This window comes from Antechinus flavipes, chromosome 5, assembly GCF_016432865.1.
Source record: "Antechinus flavipes isolate AdamAnt ecotype Samford, QLD, Australia chromosome 5, AdamAnt_v2, whole genome shotgun sequence".
In the NCBI taxonomy this organism is placed as follows: domain Eukaryota; kingdom Metazoa; phylum Chordata; class Mammalia; order Dasyuromorphia; family Dasyuridae; genus Antechinus; species Antechinus flavipes.
This window is the reverse complement of record NC_067402.1, coordinates 53,022,536-53,043,497: the sequence shown is the minus strand read 5'-3', so window position 1 is coordinate 53,043,497 and position 20,962 is coordinate 53,022,536. Positions and strand designations below refer to the sequence as shown.

At 35.4% G+C, this 20,962-nt stretch overlaps 1 protein-coding gene across 4 annotated transcripts in view; it reads left to right on the top strand.

The window, feature by feature from the left end:
- The window catches only part of TRDMT1 (tRNA aspartic acid methyltransferase 1), a 61,345-nt gene extending 40,806 nt beyond the window's left edge, over positions 1-20,539 (top strand). For all 4 annotated transcript variants that reach the window (XM_051963131.1, XM_051963134.1, XM_051963133.1 and 1 more), the window contains 10 exons: positions 2,912-3,021; positions 7,390-7,466; positions 7,984-8,055; positions 8,545-8,610; positions 11,855-11,924; positions 13,279-13,362; positions 14,380-14,729; positions 16,394-16,451; positions 17,691-17,820; positions 19,894-20,539. In XM_051963131.1, coding sequence (XP_051819091.1) covers positions 7,429-7,466; positions 7,984-8,055; positions 8,545-8,610; positions 11,855-11,924; positions 13,279-13,362; positions 14,380-14,729; positions 16,394-16,451; positions 17,691-17,820; positions 19,894-19,994 — 969 coding nt within the window. In that variant the 5' untranslated portion in view covers positions 2,912-3,021; positions 7,390-7,428 and the 3' untranslated portion in view covers positions 19,995-20,539. The remainder of the gene's footprint in view (positions 1-2,911; positions 3,022-7,389; positions 7,467-7,983; positions 8,056-8,544; positions 8,611-11,854; positions 11,925-13,278; positions 13,363-14,379; positions 14,730-16,393; positions 16,452-17,690; positions 17,821-19,893) is intronic.
- The last annotated feature ends 423 nt before the right edge of the window (positions 20,540-20,962 follow it).

Here is a 20,962-nt window from a genome sequence, read left to right as displayed (position 1 = left end):
TTCAACTGATATGTGATTTAATTCAACAAATATTTATTTAACACCTGCTGTGTGCTCAAATAGGGCAGCAAGATGGCACAATAAAGTCCTGGACCTAGTGCTAGGGAGACTCATCTTCCTCAGTTCAAATCCAGCATCGGATACTGACTAGTTATATGATCCTGGGCAAGTCACTTAACCCTGTGTGTCTCACTTTCCTTGTCTGTAAAAATGAGTTGGAGAAGAAAATGGCCAAGTATCCACTATATTTTTGCCAAGAAAACCAAATTGGGGTCTACAAGAGTCAGACACAACTTAAATGATATTTAAACTGTACCAGCTGTATTAGGTGGTAAAGAAGAGATGAAGGAAGAAAAGGACTTCCTTTTGGAAATTATTAGGATAAAACCTACTGCAGAAAATTTCCCATTGACTAATTTATCTTTGCAAACTTAATTTAAGCTTCAGATAGATTGTGGCCTTCATTTTGGATAATCTTAAAGAGATCTTTGATTTCCTATTGAAACTCATCAATACTGTGAGCCAGTTCTTTAATAAAAAGGGTGGCTGAGTCAGCATCACTTATCTCTTTTCATATCTATTTCTTATCTCAACATATTTTTAAAAAGTTATGTATTAGATCTTGATTTGCCAACATCTTTTATATTCCTCTTTTCAGTGCTGTTACTAATCTATTCACTGCTGCAAGAATTCATTTTCTTTACTGGAGGTTTTCAAAAAAATAAACATAAGATATTCTTTTGAGAATTTTTGTCATTTGTTGATCTTAGAGTCATATATACAGGACGACATAGAGTTAATTATTGATTATTGAGTAGATTAAGTGCCATAGGGTGAATTTCCAGCACCACTGAAAGAGACAAAGGTCACATATATCACCTGACATCAGTCAAACTCAACTTTGCTAAATACCTAAGGGAAATGAAAACTTCTAAGTGATATTGAAAATTGTGAATATTTTCTTCAGAAATTTTCTAAAACTTATTCCATAAAAAGTTTATTCATTGGAAGGTACAATAAGTCATTAGTAATAATCTTGAACTGAGCTTAATTCTTGAAATGAATTTCAGGAAGAATACAGAAAAATTCACAATTATGCAAACTGGTCTTTAAATACTACTTCCCTGTTTCCTTGTGCCATCATTAATTTTCTGGGTCATTGCTACAGGATCTCTCCTAACTGCCTTTTTAATTGAGATAAGGTCAGTACCCTTAAAATAAGATTTTTCTTTTTTAAAACCTTCCTAATTAGTTTTACATTAAAAAGAGAGGCAGCAACCTAAAGTATATAAATGGAAATGTTTTACTTTCCAATGAAAGGTATATACAAAGCAAAAGCAACCCAAATTTTAAAGCATATCCTCCAGGAACCAACTCAGACCATTGGGTCCTCCTCTCTCTAGTCATTCTCTATTGTCCTCTAAACACAATTGTATTGAATGTGGGGTTTTTCAGGCCTACTTACCCCAATTGTGTACTCTTTTGGGTTTGGTTCCAAGTTGCTTCTTCTTTTTTTTTTTTAAAATAACTTTTTATTAACAGAACCCATGCCAGGGTAATTTTTTACAACATTATCCCTTGCACTCGCTTCTGTTCTGATTTTTCCCCTCCCTCCTTCCACCCCCTCCCCCAGATGGCAAGTGGTCCTTTACATGTTAAATAGGTTACAGTATATCCTAGATACAATATATGTGTGCAGAACTGAACAGTTCTCTTGTTGCACAGAGAGAATTGGATTCAGAAGGTAGAAATAACCCAGGAAGAAAAACAAAAATGCAAGCAGTTTATATTCATTTCCCAGTGTTCTTTCTTTGGGTGTAGCTGCTTCTGTCCATCATTGATCAATTGAAACCGAGTGGATCAAAGAAATCCACTTCCATCAGAATACATCCTCATACAATATCGTTGTCGAAGTGTATAATGATCTCCTGGTTCTGCTTATTTCACTTAGCATCAGTTCACATAAGTCTCTCCAAGCCTCTCTGTATTCATCCTCCTGGTCATTCCTTACAGAACAATGATATTCCATAACGTACATATACCACAATTTCTCAACCACTCTCCAATTGATGGGCATCCATTCATTTTCCAGCTTCTAGCCATTACAAACAGGGCTGCCACAAACATTTTGGCACATACAGGTCCCTTTCCTTTCTTTAAAATCTCTTTGGGGTATAAGCCCAATAGAAATACTGCTGGATCAAAGGGTATGCACAGTGTGATAACTTTTTGAGCATAGTTCCAAACCAAGTTGCTTCTGACTTGTAGCTGCTTCTAGATACTTCAGGCTGGTGTGCTACCAATATTGGTGCTGAAATATGGGATGAACAAATATTTCATGAAATGATGTTTCTTGTTACCTTTGGATATGCTGTGAAATCAGTTCCATTTAACTGTGTTAAAGAAAAGCCAATGAACTCTCCTTCCTTTTAGTTTCACCTTCCTTTTGTCTTCCGGTTTCCTTTGTAATGGGACTGTCAAGAATGAGATTCTGTTCCTCCATTAGGATGCCCATTTGATGATTACTGGACAAAGATTTCACATTTAGCATACCAGTCACAAGTTTTGTTTGCTCAGTTGCCATAGCCAAAGAGCTAATTATCAGTCAGCCAGCCTGTTGATGTCCTTAGTTATGATGGTCTTTGGAAAGTAGGTATAGTCTGTTGCTGGGACCCCACTTGAAGCTATTCCAGCATGGGAGATGGAACTTTCCAAGCCTCTTGAACCACTGGTGGGGCCTCCGAGAGTCATCTTGGCCCAAAGAGGCATTGGAATAGGACTTTGTTTATCTGACTGTGGTTAAAAGTATTGTTATTGTACTGTGTCTTCATAGTGGCCAAAATGCTATTTCCTTCTGCTTCTTCTTTTTAAACAGTAGAGTATCTTCTAAATGTTTAATTTATCATTGCAGACAGCTCTGTATCTGCAGAAGTGGTGGCTGCTATTGATGTAAACACTATTGCAAATGAAGTATACAAGCATAATTTTCCTCATACACAATTATGGGCCAAAACTATTGAGGTGAGTAATAATTATTGTTTTAATAAGTATGCAGCATAGAAAGTATATTTGCCAGTTCAAAAACGAGGCCCACGTAGCCTGTGACGAATGCCATTTTAATTCAGGGACATCCATCACTCTTGTGGAACAGAGGACCAAAATCAAGTATTTTCAACTTGATGAGAGAGAGATGTTGCTTAGGAATACTGTGCTTTGACTTCTTGCACTTTTCTTAACAATTTCCACTGGAGGTTGGAGAGAAGCACTGGTGGGTTTGTGAACTTTTGATTCAGGCCTTGCCCTGAAGTGGATCTGAGCTGCCTACCTGCGAGAACAGGATTGGGCCAGTGCTGAGAGCCCTTAGCATTGCTTATCACTTTGTAATGAGTACTGAGGAGACAGCCAGCCAAAAATGTCGTGAGAGTCCGGGACAAAAACAAAACAAAATACTGTGTGAGTCCTTCAGAGGCTTTTCCTCTGCAGACCAAATTGGAAGTTATATAATAGTTCTCTGAGTTAATAGGGATATTTCTGTGAAGTAAACATTTTCTTTTCTGAGGCATCTGGGGGACGAAAAGGAGGTCTTTCCTCTCTCCACTGGAAAATGGGTAGAAAACAGGCTTGGGATTCTTGTAAGAGCCTAGAATATTACTGGGCTAAGAAATGGGCACAACTGCAGGCCTTGGGATTTTTTGCTATGAAAGATTTTCTCCTCATTTCTTTATATTGTTGGGGTGGCTAAAAAGCAGAGTGAGTGATTTCATGCTTTTGTGGGAATATTTATAGGGAGCAGGAAGCCATGTGCAATGGCTGTGGCTTTGAGTTGGATGGAAGCTGTTTGGGTGTGAGAGTGGGGGTATGGGAGCATGTAGAGAAAGTGATTATGGTGCATGTCTGTTGAATGTCTGAGTAAGAGGGACTCTAGTGGGAATCTAGTAGTGCATTTTGGCTATTACTTGAGAGAGCTTTTAGCAAGGGCCCCATGGAGGTTGCCATGGGTAGCTCTTTTGTCTGTGTGGCCATTGTGACTTCTCAAAAATGAGCACAGAGGTAGATAGTTTGGTTGCTTGTAATACCAGTCTTGTTCTATCTGTCCCAGTATATATGCCATATATTAATGAGTGGTGGACTGTGATGAAAACCATAAAAAGGAAATTTGTCTTGTCTAGTTCATATTGACTGGGGACATATCAGAGCTCATCTCTGGATTTCAGGAGAATATTTTGGGAAGTGCTTCAAGAGCAAGAAGTGAAAGAAGCCACAGATTCCAGACTTTTCAAGAACCTCAGAACTGTTTACTGTAAATATACCGTTCAAGAAGACAGAGGGCACTAAATATGGAGAGTCCACATGACAAACAATGAAATTTATTGTCTTAATAGACAGCAAGTGACCAGTTGGTTAGAGCAAAAGTCAGTAAATGTCATACCAGAAGAAAGGAAAAAGATTAGAAGATAGTGGCCAAACAAATCCTGCTTAGATACTGATATTCATTTCCAAAAGTGGAAAAGTGTACAAAAGGAAAGACCTTGCCTTTTGTCAATTGAACTGCACCAGCCTCTAACCTGTGGGTAGCTAGAGCCAAGTCAACAGAGCAGAAGAGAGACACAAGAGTCAGGATACAAACAGAAGTTTAATTCATTTCTGAGAGAGAAAAACAAGTTTGTAAATGGAAGTCCCCTCTACTCCCAAGAAAGAGGGCTCAATACTGCTGATGATGGAGCTACTTATATACATGAAGGAGGTTGGCCCACAATAAAATCCTTCTTAGCTCTTGATATAGTTCTCTTGATTAGTATTTCTTGGAACAATACAGCTGTTCTTTGGTCCTGTGAGCACAGTCATTGCCTCAAGTTTTGGGGGATTGTGGCCAGTCTGTGGGACATGGAACTAGAGTTCTGTGATCGGAACAGGAGTGCAGTCCCTATCAGTGACAAGAAAACAGGAATTGTGAATATGTGATGGATGGCCCTGGGAAAAAGGGGAAACATTTGGTGCTGGTCCAAGCAACACACTTTGCTAGGGAGTGATATCATTCATTCTGAACGCAAAGGATTGTTGTTATGTCAAGCTTTGGACATATCCTGCTTTTTGGGCCTTAGCCTTGGGAAATGGGGTATATCCAAAATATTTTAACATTCTATTACCATTTCCTAGATAATTTTGACAGATCCAAAACAATCACCACAAGGAGGCAGCTGAAGGACCCCAGAAATTGCCTCTTGGCTAGTATTCTTGTTAACTAGAAAGACATGGCACCCCAGGGCAAAAACAATTTGGAGAACAATCTCACTTAAAAAGCCTTGTGGAGAATGAAGGAAGCTCAAGAGCAGACTCACATAATAAAACAGTGAAGGACAATTGAAGAGAAAATGAGCCTCTGTGCAGGGATTCATGGACCCTCGTGGTAATCTGGAGAAGCCTACAGAGAGCCAGGAGCCCATCACGAGGTCCATGATTTAGGTGTCTTGTATGAGATGGCATTGGATCCTCGAGCTTTTCACTCTTGTCCTTTTCACTGGTATCTCATAGTCTGGGTGGGCACTAGGACCTACCTTTTTTCCTTGCATGCTATCTCCTGAATATCATTTCCCAGGCACGGTTGGAGATCACTGACTCTTTGCTTGAAAACCTGGCAAGCACCATCTCATTACCCACAATGGAGAAGCAAAGCATGAAAAATATACTTTGCTTAGATTATGACGTGCAGCTGGCTAAATGAGCCTGTCCATATGTGCATAACAGGAACTGCCGAAGGACAATGAGCTTGGCCCAGGATTGAGAAGGAACAGGAGATGAAATTGGTTCACATTTGTCAAATTGCACAGGGTTTCTCTGACCCAAACTGCTCATCATCATAAAAACCCATCTTTTAAACACAAGCATTCTCTTGATGTTACTCTGTGCATATGAGTTGTGGAACAGCATGATCGTGAAAGAATTAAAATAGGAACAACTGAAGAAAAATGGAATAAAGTGGGTATATGTGTGCATGTGCACATATGTGAGTGTGAGGCTAGAGCATGTTACCATTTATTTGATTGTAAGAAGTTTTGTGTAACAAATGTTATAAAGGGAAATATATGCCAGAAAAAAATGGGTCATGAATCAAGAATGGATGATGTGTTGATAATCCTGAAATGTTAAAAAAAAGTAAAAGGACAGAGTCCAGTGAATTGGGCATATTCGCCTTGCATGGTCTAAATAGGACAATGTGGCTACAAGTTGAGCAGATTTTAAAAGGCATCAGTAGAAGGCGAGTCCGCATTAATGAATATAATCATGGATCCATTGAAAGTACCAAAAACAGAGCATGGAAATGCAGAATTTCCCTCTCCCCTAGCCATAATTGGTCTTTAATGTTTGCTTTATGTTTCCCCTTTTTCTTATATGTCAAATTTTCCATTAAGTTGTTTTTTTGTCAGGAATACCTAAAAGCCTTTCAAGTCATTAAATGTTCTCCCCCATTGATATGTAAATCCTTTCCCCCTCCATTCAGGATTAGGAACTGCAGAATTCTTAATAGTTCTTTCATAATATTGCTGCTGCTCATTGGATAAACAGATCATCCTGGTTTCTTCTGCATTCTCTCCTCAATCTGGTTCCTTTCTCATCTTTAAGATGTTTTTAAGGCTGGCTTTGAAGGATGGTATCATATGGATCCCATGTGGATCAGTGGAAAGAGTTGACAGTGTTTAATCTGAAGAAGAAAAGACTTGGAGATGGAGGGTGCTCAGGAGAGCATCCTGCAGCTGATGAGACTGCTGACCAGAGGTAGACAAGATCCTGGAGGCGCTCAGGAGCTCACGCACAGAATTGTGCTGAATTCCCATTCTTTATAAATGTACTTTGAACTCTAAAATGCATTTTCAAAGTTAAGCACTCATTTCAAATAATTATAGAACAAGCTCTCTCTACTTCTAGTTCTACCATATACAAAGAGCTAAAACAAAAAGGAAAGGGGAGGATGGAGGGAGTGCTGGAGCGGGAGGCAGGAGACCATGATTCCAGTGGAAGTTCTGCTGGTGCCATCTTTGGTGGCTTTGTGCATTTGACACTTGATCCCTCAGATATGGAGAATGTCACCTGTTCTGTGTTTCTCATGGGATTCTTTTATTGTTGTTGTATTGATGAGACAGTTGGGGTTAAGTGACTTGTCTAGGGTCACACAGCAAGTAAATGTTAAATGTCTTAGATCCTATTTTAACTCAGATTCTCCTGACTCTGGGACGGATGCTCTAATCATTGTGCCATCTAGCTGCCCCTCATGGAATTCTTAAGATGATCTGGGGCATAGGAAAGTGCTTGGGAAAATATAAAGTCCTAAATAAAGGTAGCTTATTCCTTCCTCCTTTGTTTAAATCCTGTCTATTCTTCTAAATTATCTAGGGAATTACGCTACAAGAATTTAATCAGCTGTCTTTCAATATGATTTTAATGAGCCCTCCATGTCAGCCATTTACAAGGTAGGTATAATAAATAGTTTTCTACTGGGAGAGCTACTTGTGAAGAATTTGTAAAGGATAACACATTTTACTTTTTGTCAATATAATTCATTATATTCACAAGCCTTTATTATTATGTAATCTGACCCACCATGTTCTAATATTTATCCATTTTTATAACTATTGCTTAGTGACATTTTCTTAAGTAGCCCATTAATATGTAATGTGATTTATTGTGGAATAGCCTGCATAATTAAGAGCCTGGATATAGTGTAAATTCCATTCCAAAGCTCAATTGTAAAACAGTTGTTGAGAATGCAGAATATGTTTTTCCATAGAAACATTGCTCTGACAGGTGGTTGGATTTTTAGTGCAAACCACAAAATCCTGTTTGACTCATTATTCAGTCCTTTTGAATATTAAAGAATTGGAACAGGAGAAGCACACTAATTTCTTTCTAAGCAACAGAGTTAATCATGATTTTCAGAATAATTTGTGATTTGGATTTTTTCCATGCTTGTGTTCTTTATCCCTCCAGAATTGGCCTACAGGGAGATGTGACTGATCCAAGGACAAAGAGTTTCCTTCATATTCTTCATATTCTCCCAAGGTATAGCCTTAAATTTCTTCAGAGTCCTATATGAAGCATGAAAATTTGCACTTGGGGTAAATGTGATACTTGTTTTCACTTTATCCAGATACCACAGACCGTTCTTGCTATAGATTTAACTTGGGAGCTAAAAGGTATCTTAAACTTAGCTCACCTTGTTCAACTCTCATTTTACAGATTTATGAGACCCAGAGAAGTTTAATATTAAAAACACTTGTGACACAGTGAGTTAGAGGCAGATCCAAGACTAGAACTCATGTCTCTGTCTCTCAGTCTATTGTGTTTTATAATTATATTGTCTAAAAGGAATTTGCTTTAAGTTTACTTCTGACGTGATAATTTGGCTGAGCCCTATTTATCTCCACAAGGTACATGAATAATGAACTCATTTTACTTTGGAATGAGTTGAAAAATGCTTTTCCTAAATAATAGGGTAGATTTTGTTCTTTTCTTGTAATCTAATTTACAGAAAAAATTTTTTTCTTACAGGTTGCAAAAATTACCAAAATATATCCTTTTAGAAAATGTTAAAGGATTTGAAGTGTCTTCTGCCAGGTAAAATATATTTGTCTTGATTGCATTTAAAAGCCAGTTGGTCTTGCAACAGAAGATACTGAAATGGCTACTTCAGAAATAAGTACATTCAAATACTGAAATATAACATTTATGTAGGTATGAAATAGAACCATAGTTCTTTTAATAAAAAACATTAATTTTTTGTGATATGCCTACTGATTTTTTTTCATTTTCATTTTGGACTAGTTCATGAAATATTGTTTTAATCAACATATTTCAAATAATATAATTAATTCCCTGTAACCAAACTCTACTGTCACATTGTGAAATTAAAGCCATAATGCTTGATATTCAAGAAAGACAGAGTAGCTAGATGACCAGCCTGGAAGTGGGGGGATCATTTGGATCCATTTCCTGCCTCTGACACATACTGGCTTATGAATAAGTCACTTAACATTTCAGTGACTTAGACACCTCCCCAAAATTTTAAGTTACAGCTGAGCTGTCAGATGCATCACTGAAGAAAATTTCCACATTAGACAGCTTCTCAGCACCAAATAAATCATTAATCTAGATTCTCCCCCTTACCCCCTGCCCCGCAAAAAAAAAAAATAATAAATTCAGGTTACATGATGGAACAGTTAAACTCTTTTCAAATACAAAATTTTTTTTAATTTTTATTTTTTATTTAATGATTACTTTATATTGACAACATTATTCCTTGCACTCGTTTCTTTTCCGATTTTTTCCCTCTCCCTCCCTCCACCCCCTCCCCTAGATGGCAAGCAGTCCTTTATATGTTGGATATGTTGCAGTATATCCTAGATACAATATATGTTTGCAGAACCGAACAGTTCTCTTGTTGCATAGGGAGAATTGGATTCAGAAGGTATAAATAACCCGGGAAGAAAAACAAAAATGCAAATAGTTCACATTCGTTTCCCAGTGTTCGTTCTTTGGGTGTAGTTGCTTATGTCCGTCATTTATCAATTGAAACTTAGTTAGGTCTCTTTGTCAAAGAAATCCACTTCCATCAAAATATGTCCTCATACAATATCGTTGTCGAAGTGTATAATGATCTCCTGGTTCTGCTCATTTCACTTAGCATCAGTTCATGTAGGTCTCGCCAGTTCCTCTCTGTATTCATCCTGCTGGTCATTCCTTACAGAGCAATAATATTCCATAACATTCATATACCACAATTTACCCAGCCATTCTCCAATTGATGGGCATCCATTCATTTTCCAGTTTCTAGCCACTACAAACAGGGCTGCTACAAACATTTTGGCACATACAGGTCCCTTTCCCTTCTTTAGTATTTCTTTGGGATATAAGCCCAATAGAAACACTGCTGGATCAAAGGGTATGCACTATTTGATAATTTTTTGGGCATAATTCCAGATTGCTCTCCAGAATGGTTGGATTCGTTCACAACTCCACCAACAATGCATTAGTGTCCCAGTTTTCCCGCATCCCCTCCAACATTCATCATTATTTTTTCCTGTTATCTTAGCCAATCTGACAGGTGTGTAGTGGTATCTCAGAGTTGTCTTAATTTGCATCAAATACAAAATTTAAATTAACAAATTTAACAGCTGAAATGAAAATAATTAGGTACTCATAAAGAAAAATATGATGGCTGTCCATTTTTGTGGAAAGCAGTTAAAATTCTAAATTTCATTCATTTAAGAGGCACTTTTCCACATAAACAAGTTATTTACTTTTTGGTGTTCCATAGTGTCTAAAATAGTGTAATAAATAAAACAGGTTCCTTAGAAAATATTTGTTGATTTTCATTAAATGGTAACAAATCTTTAGAATACTAATCTATCTCTGCTACTTATTAGCAAAATGATCACTTAACTCATCTGAAACTTATTTCTTCATATATACATTAATAGCAATTTGTTGTGTTTGTAAGTACATTAATTTTGCCAGAACCATGGAGCTATTTTTAAAATTTGGTATTAACAAACAATGATTTAAGTGCTACTAGATGCCAAGTACTGTGCTAAATACTGAGGCTGCAAAGAGAGAGGTAGCCTCTACACTTAAAGATTTTACAAATTCTATTGGGGACATGTCTAAGTATGTGCAAGAGAGATATATTTTTTACTAGACCTTTGAATTTATTAGTATGGAGAACTCCTGTGAAGTGTTTCCTCTGGTTTTCCAACTAGGTTCATGGATCCTTATTTCATCATCAACTTTGATGGAAACTATTTTTAAAAATTCCATATAAAACTTCAAAATATAAATGGATGTTGTTTCCGTACCCATTATAATCACCTGTGCATTGTTATTGAATTAGTTTAGTGATTTAGCATAAACCAATAAGGAGTCAGGTTTTTTTGATCATTTGATTGATTATAAGCAGTGTTCAGTGGTTGTCTAGACCATCTGAGCCCAGTGTACATTGCCAGCCCAGAGTGTTAAGCAGGTGTGTTGGCTGTATTCACTTTATTACAATGTTTTCCTTTGTGCAGTGCCAGGGATTGCTTCACAGCATCCAGTAGCACACTGTGCAGAGAAATCCTGATTATCAACCTTAATTATTCATCTTCTTGAAGAACCCATGTGTTTATATTGCTATAATTTTATTACAGAATTCTCAGAGTGCCCTTCTCTGATCCTACCTTCTAGCCTGGTGGTGACCTTGGGTTTTTGGTAGTTCTTCCATTGAAAGACTAGACCTGGACAGTTCAGCAAGCTTAGAAATGCTTTCATATTGAACTTAGTCACAGACTCCATGTCTGTCATCTGATAATCCAGCCTAGCGAGGTTTACGTGGCTGTAAACTTGGCAAGAGAGTTGATTGATGAAGGGTCATACAGCTAGGAACCATTAAGTGTCCGAGGCTGGATTTGAACTTGGGTTCTCCTGACTCCAGCTCTTATGCTATATCTACTGCACCATCTAGTTACCCCTACACAGAGGCTCTTAAAGATCATTTATTGAGTTATAGAAGGATCCAAATCTGTATTGGTGGAAATTGAACCCATTCTAGGTGAAATCAAGTTTCACTGAATTGTAAAAGAACTTTAAAGTTGAGCAGAGCATTGGAAAAGAGTATAACAATGGACTATCTCTAAAGTCACAGAACAACCCTACCTTGAATATTTAACTGAGTTTTTTAGAGCTTCCATGGAAATGCAATTTAAAAAAATTAGTTTTAAAGAACTTACATGGAAATGCAATTTAAATAAAGTTATTTTTTAATATGAGTTCTACAAATGTATTTGTAATTGCATAATGAAATTACTTTTAAAAACATTTTTTCCAGAGACCTTTTTGTTCAAACACTAGAAAACTGTGGCTTTAAATACCAAGAGTTTCTATTATCTCCAACGTCTGTAAGTAATAATTTATAGTGATCTATATATTTGATAGCTTGAAGGCTTTTGTTTCAAGAATTTGATTCAGTCAATAGAATTTCTGTTTCATAAATGAGTTTTGTAGATACCTTTTGACCTTTTTAGTAGAACACACATATAGTCTTCCCCATTTATATCTTTTCACATTCTTCTATGTATTTTATGTATGAATTTGTAAACATTGCATGTATACATGTTTTTATGAGAAATAAGGTTTTTTTGGTAATTTATGTTGCATTCATTCAATCACAAACAGTAAGTTTGTTTAATTGTTTAAATACTTAAAACATTTAAAGCACATATAATATTTCTTTTTTACTCTATCTGGGATGTAGGAGTTATGGTTTTAAAATATGGTTTAATTGTATGATTCCAAAATTGAATTTTGAAATCTTTATCATATTTTAAAATAATTCAAAAATATGTGAAATTGATCATATCAAATTTAATGTTAGGTCATGACTTTATAATCTAAAAAACCCAAAACTTCCTACTTTGGGATTAAAGCAATTTTTGATAGACCACTGATCTTTCCCCCCCAATATGCCATTAGTATCTATTTTATCTTTTGCCTTGGTTCTTTATTTTTTTTTCCCTACCCATGTTTTTCAAATTATGGAAATTAAAAAGAGATACATTTAAAAAGAACTAATTCCTAAAGCTAGATATAAAATTTGAAAATGAGTGATGTTAAATTTCAAGAAGTATTTTAAAATGTCTTCATATTTGGCTACCTTTAAATTTCTACAACACAGTCATAGTTTTTTTGAATAAGATGGGTTAATAAATGAAAAACCAAACATTGGCATAAGTAGACAATTTATAGCTGAAAGGTACTATAGAGATAGTATAGTCCTAATATATTTGAATTTCATTTACTTAAACTGAAAAAATATCAGTATTTGAATATGACTTTACTTAGATAGGCAACTCTACGACTAAGTTGCAGAAAAGAAGCCCAGTAGCATTAATAAAGGGAAATGTCTGTTTCTTTATTTGATAGTTCTTTATGTTAATGAAGCCATTGGTTCAATCCCTGCCCTGATTCTTACTTACATATTTTCCTAATATTTAACTACAATGAAAATGGTTCTCTAGTAAAATATTTATTGGGTGCAATCCTCACTTCCATCAATTGAATATAAAAGCAAGAATTTAGAAGGTCAGAAAAATTACGTTTGCAAACCAATAGCCACTTCTATTGCTACGAAAAGGAAAATGTATGCTTAGAAGACTGTTTAAAAAACCTACTAATTATAGTTATTGTGATGCAGCTTTTTAATTGAAATTGAAATTTGATTTTATGTGACTAATTCATGATGTTTGTTTGTAGCTTGGCATCCCAAATTCTAGACTACGTTACTTTCTTATTGCAAAACTTCAGTCAGAACCATTACCTTTTCAAGTTCCTGGTCAGGTAGTATCACGTTTTGTTTTTTCCTGTCCATTCATTTTTAAAGTATTTTATATTTAATCAAATTAGTCATATGGACACCTCTGATCTTCTTCCTCTTCTTCATGGTTATACTCTCTGTTATTTTCTGTGATATCTTAGCTGGCTAAACCAGATGATTAAACTCAGATGATTGGTAACAACGAGTATGATACTAATTAGGATCTACAACTTACAGTTCAATAGTATAGTTTTTATCATAGTGGTTTCCAGGTGAGAGATGAGATGGCCAAATTGGGTCTGTGAAACTGCAAGTCTCTACCACCAAGGAGAATTCAAAGCAATGTCCAATAGAGTAATCTTATTTCTTATGTGAAAGACAGCTTTTTTATCCCATGTGTCATGATAGTATATCATTTGTCAAGTATAGAGTATAAGGTCAACTCTGTGAGTAAAACAGAAAAATATCTTAGCCAAAGTATTTTTTTTTGATTTTTTTGTTGAAAATATTATGTTGTATTAGAAGAGTACTTGTATTTTTTTTTTAAATAAATGAACCTTTATAAAATGATCCAAATTTTGCAGAAATAATTGAGCTGTTTGGAAGTTGTTGTATGTCCTAAGGGAGCTACATGCAATAAATACCCACTGGATGTAAAAAAGACTTTTCTTCTTTCCATTATTGTTTTTCCTTTGTTCATGGAAGTGATCCAGTTCTTTTTTAATGAAACCTTAGGTCCAAAACCCATTTTCAGTAAGTTGCTATTCTGCCAAGTAACTCCTGCTAAACTTTGCTAGACAGCTTCTGTTTAGCTCTGAGAGACAGAGCACAATATCCTCCTATCCTACGTTATCTGATGACATATTAAAATGGATGATAGATTGTTTCTTGAGCCCTATGATGTCACTTTTTTAGTATTTAATTTTTTTAAGGCAAACCTTTTAAATGACCAAAGTAATTACTTTATTAATTCATTGGGCAGCAATAGTGAATTTCTCTTTTCTTTTTAAAAATGTATGCATCTTTTTACTTCCTATTAGATATTGGTTGAATTTCCCACAGTTGAATCTGCAAATGCACAAAGACACACGATTACAGTAGATGTGAGGAAAAATAGTCTAGAGAACAAAATGGAACCAAACCCTCCCTCTGATGGCAACCCCCCATGTTGTGGGAAAGAGACATTCCTTTTCAAACTGGAAACTGCAGAAGAAATAAAGAGAAAACTTCAGCAGGACAGCGATCTCTCTGTTCAGATGTTAAAAGATTTCCTTGAGGATGACGATGATATGAGTCAGTACTTTTTGCCACCAAAGGCCCTGTTACGCTATGCTCTTCTGTTGGACATTGTTCGGCCTACTTGCAGGCGATCGACGTGCTTTACAAAAGGGTAAGCTTTAGAAAGACTCTATTGATGGGCAAAAATATCTCTGTCTTTATTCACCAGAGCCCCTTTAATTACCCTTCAAAAAGTGTCATATTTTGGAAATGTTTCTGTTAGAATTAATTTTCTCTAATTGCTTGCTTTTTGGTCCAATAGAACATGAGTGAAAATTTCTTTTGGCAGAACATTATGTGCACAACCCACAAAAGTGCTTATAAAGGACAATGCCATTTGTTCGGTGACCTTCAGAGGATCTTAATTACTCATGGCAGAAACGAGATTTCTATAGATGGTTGAATGACTAAATTCCTTAACTCCCTTCTTTTCATTGTGCCTTGAAGTTACAAAGAATTATATCTGTTAGATCCATGCACTGTTAAAATGAAACCTTCCCAATCACATTATTTTTAATAAATGTATTAACGGAGATAGAATTAAAAGGACTTGCTCTGTAGTTGTATGTGGGACTGAAGACAGGGAAAGAGTCAAAGAGATCTCTGAGAATGATGACATTAGGTGAGAGAGCCAACAGACTTGATAGGTTTTGGTCACAGATTCATTCCATGCCATCACTTCTGTGGCAGGGACACAGTTTGGCAGTCTGCTTTATGACCTAAATACTGTATAATGAGCTGAAAGCAGGCGTGTGCTCAAAATAGTTTGTACAGGTTTACAATAGCTGATTGTTAAATTTTCATTGTAAGTATTTACACCTCAAAATTTTGCAAACACTACAAATTAAGGCTTGATTTATTGTCCTTTTGCTTATTTAGACTTAAGAAAGAGATGGAGAAAATGCTAATAATGCAGATTAAACTTGAAAGTATGAGATATATATATGTATATGTCCCACCCTACCCCCAGAGAACTGGTTGTTAAATATTAACCACCACATTCCTGGCTCAACTCTCCTAGCTCTGTTGTTTCTTCCTGGTAAAATGTACACTTCTTGAGAACAGAAGTTATCTTTTTCTGTCTGTAGAGCTCTTAGCCTAGTGCTTTGCATATAGTAGGTGCTTAATTAATGAATGTCATGAAGATGACAAATTTTATTTGTTAAGAAGAAGAAAGCAAGTTTATTTTAACAAGTCATTTTTTGTTTCAGTAAGACTTATACTGACTCATTATTTGGGCAGCTCTTAATGAATGTTATGGAATATGATGGAATATGTGGATCTTTTAAAATGGTGGTAGATATTTAAAATATAATAAAATGTGGCTATTAAAACATCTCTGAAAGGATGATAGTGTTGAGAAAGTTTGGACAGAAGGGTCCATGCATTTTTCCCTTGTGTTTTGATATGGGAGAGGAGGAGCAGGGGTAGGGGAGGTATGCATCTGGATGGTGCAGAAGGAAGAGAGAATTATAAGTCTGGAATCAAAAAGACCTGAGGTCAAATGTGGCTTTGCACACTGAGGTAGCTATTTGATCCCAGACAAGTCACTTAATCCCTTCCTGCCTGGGTTCATCATCTATAAAATGGGAACACACTGGAGAAGGAAATGGCAGACCAAGAATCAGAACACAATTGAATGCACAACAGAATTTTTTTTTACTCTTAAGATTATTTTATGTATTCATAGGTATAAATTTATCACCCATCAGTTCTGCATTGTTGTTTGCTCACACACATCTGAAATAATTTTCTTTTTTTTTTTTTTTTTTTTAGATATGGAACCTATATAGAAGGGACTGGATCTGTCTTGCAAACTGCTGAGGATATACAGGTAATCTGCAGTAACATTTTCAAATTGAATTTAAATCTTTAAACACATGAAATCATAAAGTTTTAAAAATTGTCTTCCCTACTTTTAGAGGTATCGATTGGCATTAGTTTACATGTCCCTATATAATCTTGAGAGACACTGTGGCAGAGAAGTGAAAGAACTTGTCTTGGAAACAGGAAGAATCTAATCCCTGTCTCTGATACATATTGATTCTCCTATCCTCTTCATCCTCTGACAACTTCCTAAAACTGTCAGGTACTTATGAATTCCCAATTTTGGTCAGGGGAGATTGTTCCCTACACCAAGAAACTCATCTTCTAGATGGGAAAAAATACTATCTTATATATCCAAAAATATTAAGTAGTATAGAATCTTTTAAATTTAGTGCCGTTGAATTTAAGAATATGGCTAGTTATTTTTATGATTTCATCAAAATCTTTTTATTCCCCCCACCTCCAAATTGTCTCCATTTGTGAATATTCTGCCAATATCTCATGCTTTTACTGATATTACACTGGAGCTTCATGCATACTTTGGGTCTGTGTTATAAGGACCACTTTCAAGGGAAGTCCAGTTTTTAACAAGATTCCTTTGGGACTTCAGCCCTAAATTTTAATGAATGGAATTGAAATTGGATCTATCTTATACTGAATTGTACTCTAAATAGCAAGGTTTCAGTGAATTCTTCTCTGCCCTGTTAAAACCTTACTATTAACATAAATTCATTGTCCCTAAAAATGTCTTGAGTTAACAGTTTCTAGATCTGATGAGTGAATTTTATTTAATTTAAAGTTTTGTTTAAGTTGTTTGTCCCTTGAAAAGGTTGGCGTTAGTGAGTTGGGTCATAGATAGCACAAACGGCTATTTCTGCCCCCTGGCTGTGGGAGGCTGAGGGGGGCTACTGAGACTTTCCCATGGCAGGGTCCTGGAATCTTTTCTGATGCCCTTTTATCTTGTGGTTGGCAAGAGATTGAATTCTGCGGTGGAGCGTTTTGACATAACTGATAATTACAGTAGAAAAATGTCCTGGCTTCTTCAACACTGTGATTTGCTTCACTCTTGGTTTCTGATGGCAATGATGTGTTTTTGACTTAGGGGTACTAAGCATTTTGCTCAAAGTAGGAGACTTTGTAACCTTACTGATAATAGAAGACGTGTCTGTATTTTTCTACAATATCACAGGGCAACACTTCCTAAAAGCAATTAAATATAACTTTATTATATCTGATGTGCTTACAGATTGAAAATGTGTACACGTCTCTTGAAACATTGTCAGAAGAAGAGAAGCTTATGAAGTTATCGATGCTTAAACTGCGATATTTTACCCCTAGAGAAATAGCAAATCTTCATGGATTTCCTCCAGAGTTTGGTAAGTAAAATGCAGGTAATCTTTGATTTAAATATGTCAAGTTATCCATCTGCAGTACATGAATTGCTTCAGCCTTTCCTTAATTCCTCCCAAACTGGGGCACACTAGGTAGTGAAGAGAGTAGACATTTGCATTCATGACTTTTATAGATAAAATCACTGTTCTCAACCTTGCTTTTGGATTTTAGCTGGGGAGATAAAATTGCTTGGATAAAAGAAATAGGGATTTTTGATAGCTATACAATTTAGAAGTACATACTTTAGTTATTTAAATTGCATTTTAAAAAGTATATTTCATACACACACACACACACACACACACACACACACACACACATACATATATGTATGTATACATATATAGAGAGAGTTTTCACCAAAGACCTGTTTCAGGGTCTCCTTCTAGTGCAAAGATGACCATGGGTTCTCAAAGGTGGAGGTTTTATTAAATTAGAAAAGTTTAAGAATAGGCTTAGTAATGGACCATGTGGCTCTTGTTTGGTAACCAGTGTAGGTTAATTCAGGAGAAGTCCATCATCCCATTGGCTTCACTATGATGAATTTGTGGACATAAAAACCCTCAATTGTAGAGGGGCTGTGATCTGCATTAGTGGAAGGAGTATCCCTACCCATAAAATTATATATCACTGAAATTTTGATAGATTTGCTTGATAAGATGAGAGCTGTGAAGTAACTGATGAACAAACACTATTATTATTTTTATACTCATAGATCACCCTGTTGACCACTAATCATAATTTGATATGTGTTTTGAATTATTGTTCCAGTTGGGGTGATGGATTTGTACAAATAGGAATGTACTGTTTGTCTTGGTTCTGTTTGTGACCAGGGAATTTTCTGAAATATTTGCCCCACATTTTGGGGTTTGAGAATTTTGAGTGGAGCTAGCTATATACTTTTTTTTCTTCTTATTTTTAATGTTTTAGTTTTTATTTATGTCCAATGTTATGTATCTTATGATTTAAGTCTTGTTGTAACAAAAGGTTATCTCTTGGGATGATTAAAATGAGTCATGTTTATAAAATGGTGGTTACTTTGAATTAAATTATAATTGAGATTAGATAAGTTCTTTATTTTTGAAAAACAGGTTGAATGATTATGCTGCAATTAAAGTAATTACAGAGTGTATACTTTATCACACTGATCTTTCTTTAAGTCATTTTATTTTCAGTATTAGACCCTGAATTGTTGACATAGCAACATATCTGTGACCAGAATTGACTCTTGATACTTTTAGATGAATACTATATTGTTCTTGATATTCGTTAACTTCATTGAACATTAATTCATATATTAATTAGCCTTTCATTGAGTGGCTGCTATTATACTATATGACCAAAAGGTAATCCCAATATTACATTAAACTATGGAATAATCATCTGTCTATGGGCCCTACTGAAAGAGGACATTGTTAGGAAAGAATTAAGATTGAAATTGTGTTCTGCAGTGAAAACAAGACTTTGAGTGTAAGCAAGTAGGATTTAGGGGGAATTGTGTTAAAGAAAAACGTTGCAAAATATGAATAAGGTAAAGAGGCAGCAGCACTTTGTGGGAGCAGAGCAATCAACACTCCAATTCATTGCTCCTCTTTCGTCCTCTCAGTGATTGTCCAACAGTAAATAACTTTGTGCATGGTCCTCTCTTACTTAAATCCAATTCATTTGCAAGTCATGGTTTCTGCTTCCTGATGTCCTGTTATCCTTTGAGAAAGAACAAACAGTAACCTTTTTTCATCCCCTAGGTATGACATGAATTGCATGGTCAGAGATCTCATTTGTTAAGTTTCATTAACTCATTTGTATAATTTTGCTCCCCTCCCCTGACATTTTATAAAGAATAGATCCTTTTGTGTCTGAAATTCAGTCTTACAAATATTTGTACTCTGATCTCTCTCTCTCTCTCCCTCTCTCTTTTTCTCTCTTTCTCTCTCTCTTTCCTTCCCTCCCTCCTTCCTTCCTTCCCTCTCTGTTTCTCTCTTCCCTTTCTTTTTTCCCTCCCTTCCACTCCCCCCTCTTTGTCTCTGGCTCTGTTCTCTGGCTCTTTCTCTTTCTAGGATTTCCTGAGAAGCTAACCATGAAACAGTGCTACCGTCTACTTGGAAACAGTCTTAATGTACATGTAGTGTCCAAACTCATCAAAACATTGCTTGGGTAATTGTGATGTACTTCAGGATGATGGTAATGTTCCTTCTTTTCAGAAGATAATCATGACATTTTTAATTTTAAAATTATTTTGAACAGATTCAACCACATGGTTAAATTTCTTTTGAAAAGAATCTGAAACTAAGTTATTTAGTATTCATTGTAAAAATGAAATTATCAATTTAATTTAGAAAACATTTATTTAAGCACTTGTTATAATCAAAGTTCTTAGCTAGATACTGAATTTCACTTTAAATTTCTTATAACTATCCTATTTTATAAAATAAAGATCATTATTACTCATACTGAATGTAAAGAATATATGACAAATTAGGATATGCAAATAACAAATATATTCTAAAAATGTTTCCCTTGAGTAAATGAATTAAGATACAGATATCATACAATGACCTTTACACATTTAGGTGCATTGATGTATTCTGAATAAAAAGACTTTTATTTATCAGATTATGTGGGAAGATCTTTTTAAAATGTGTTTAACAATGTAGTTAATAAATTGCCTATTTTTGTATATTAAATAAAAATTAATTATTTTAATGTGTATTGTAATTTTATTTTGTTTCCTGAATTCCTGAATTAATTTTATTTTTAAAAAATTATACCAAATGTTTCCTTTATAACTTAGTTTCTTTTCAACTGCTGGTATTCTGATTTCTTTCCCCATCCCTCTGCTGAAATTGTTCTTCAAAATTTACCAATAAAGAATCATCATACACCAGAACAAGCACTGAATTTGAGTCAAAAAACTTGGGTTCTACCCCTGCTTCTGCTCTTAATACCACACAATCCCATTCTCTTTCTCTCCAAGCATCTTGATGTTGTCTTGCATTCTTCCTTCCTTTTGCTCAGTCCCTGACAGAAGCAGCTTCTTTGGCAAAACCAATCCATGTACATGTTCTCTTGCTTCCATCCTTAGTAGTTAAGTAAGTGTTGGACTAGATCTCCAAGACTCCTACTGGT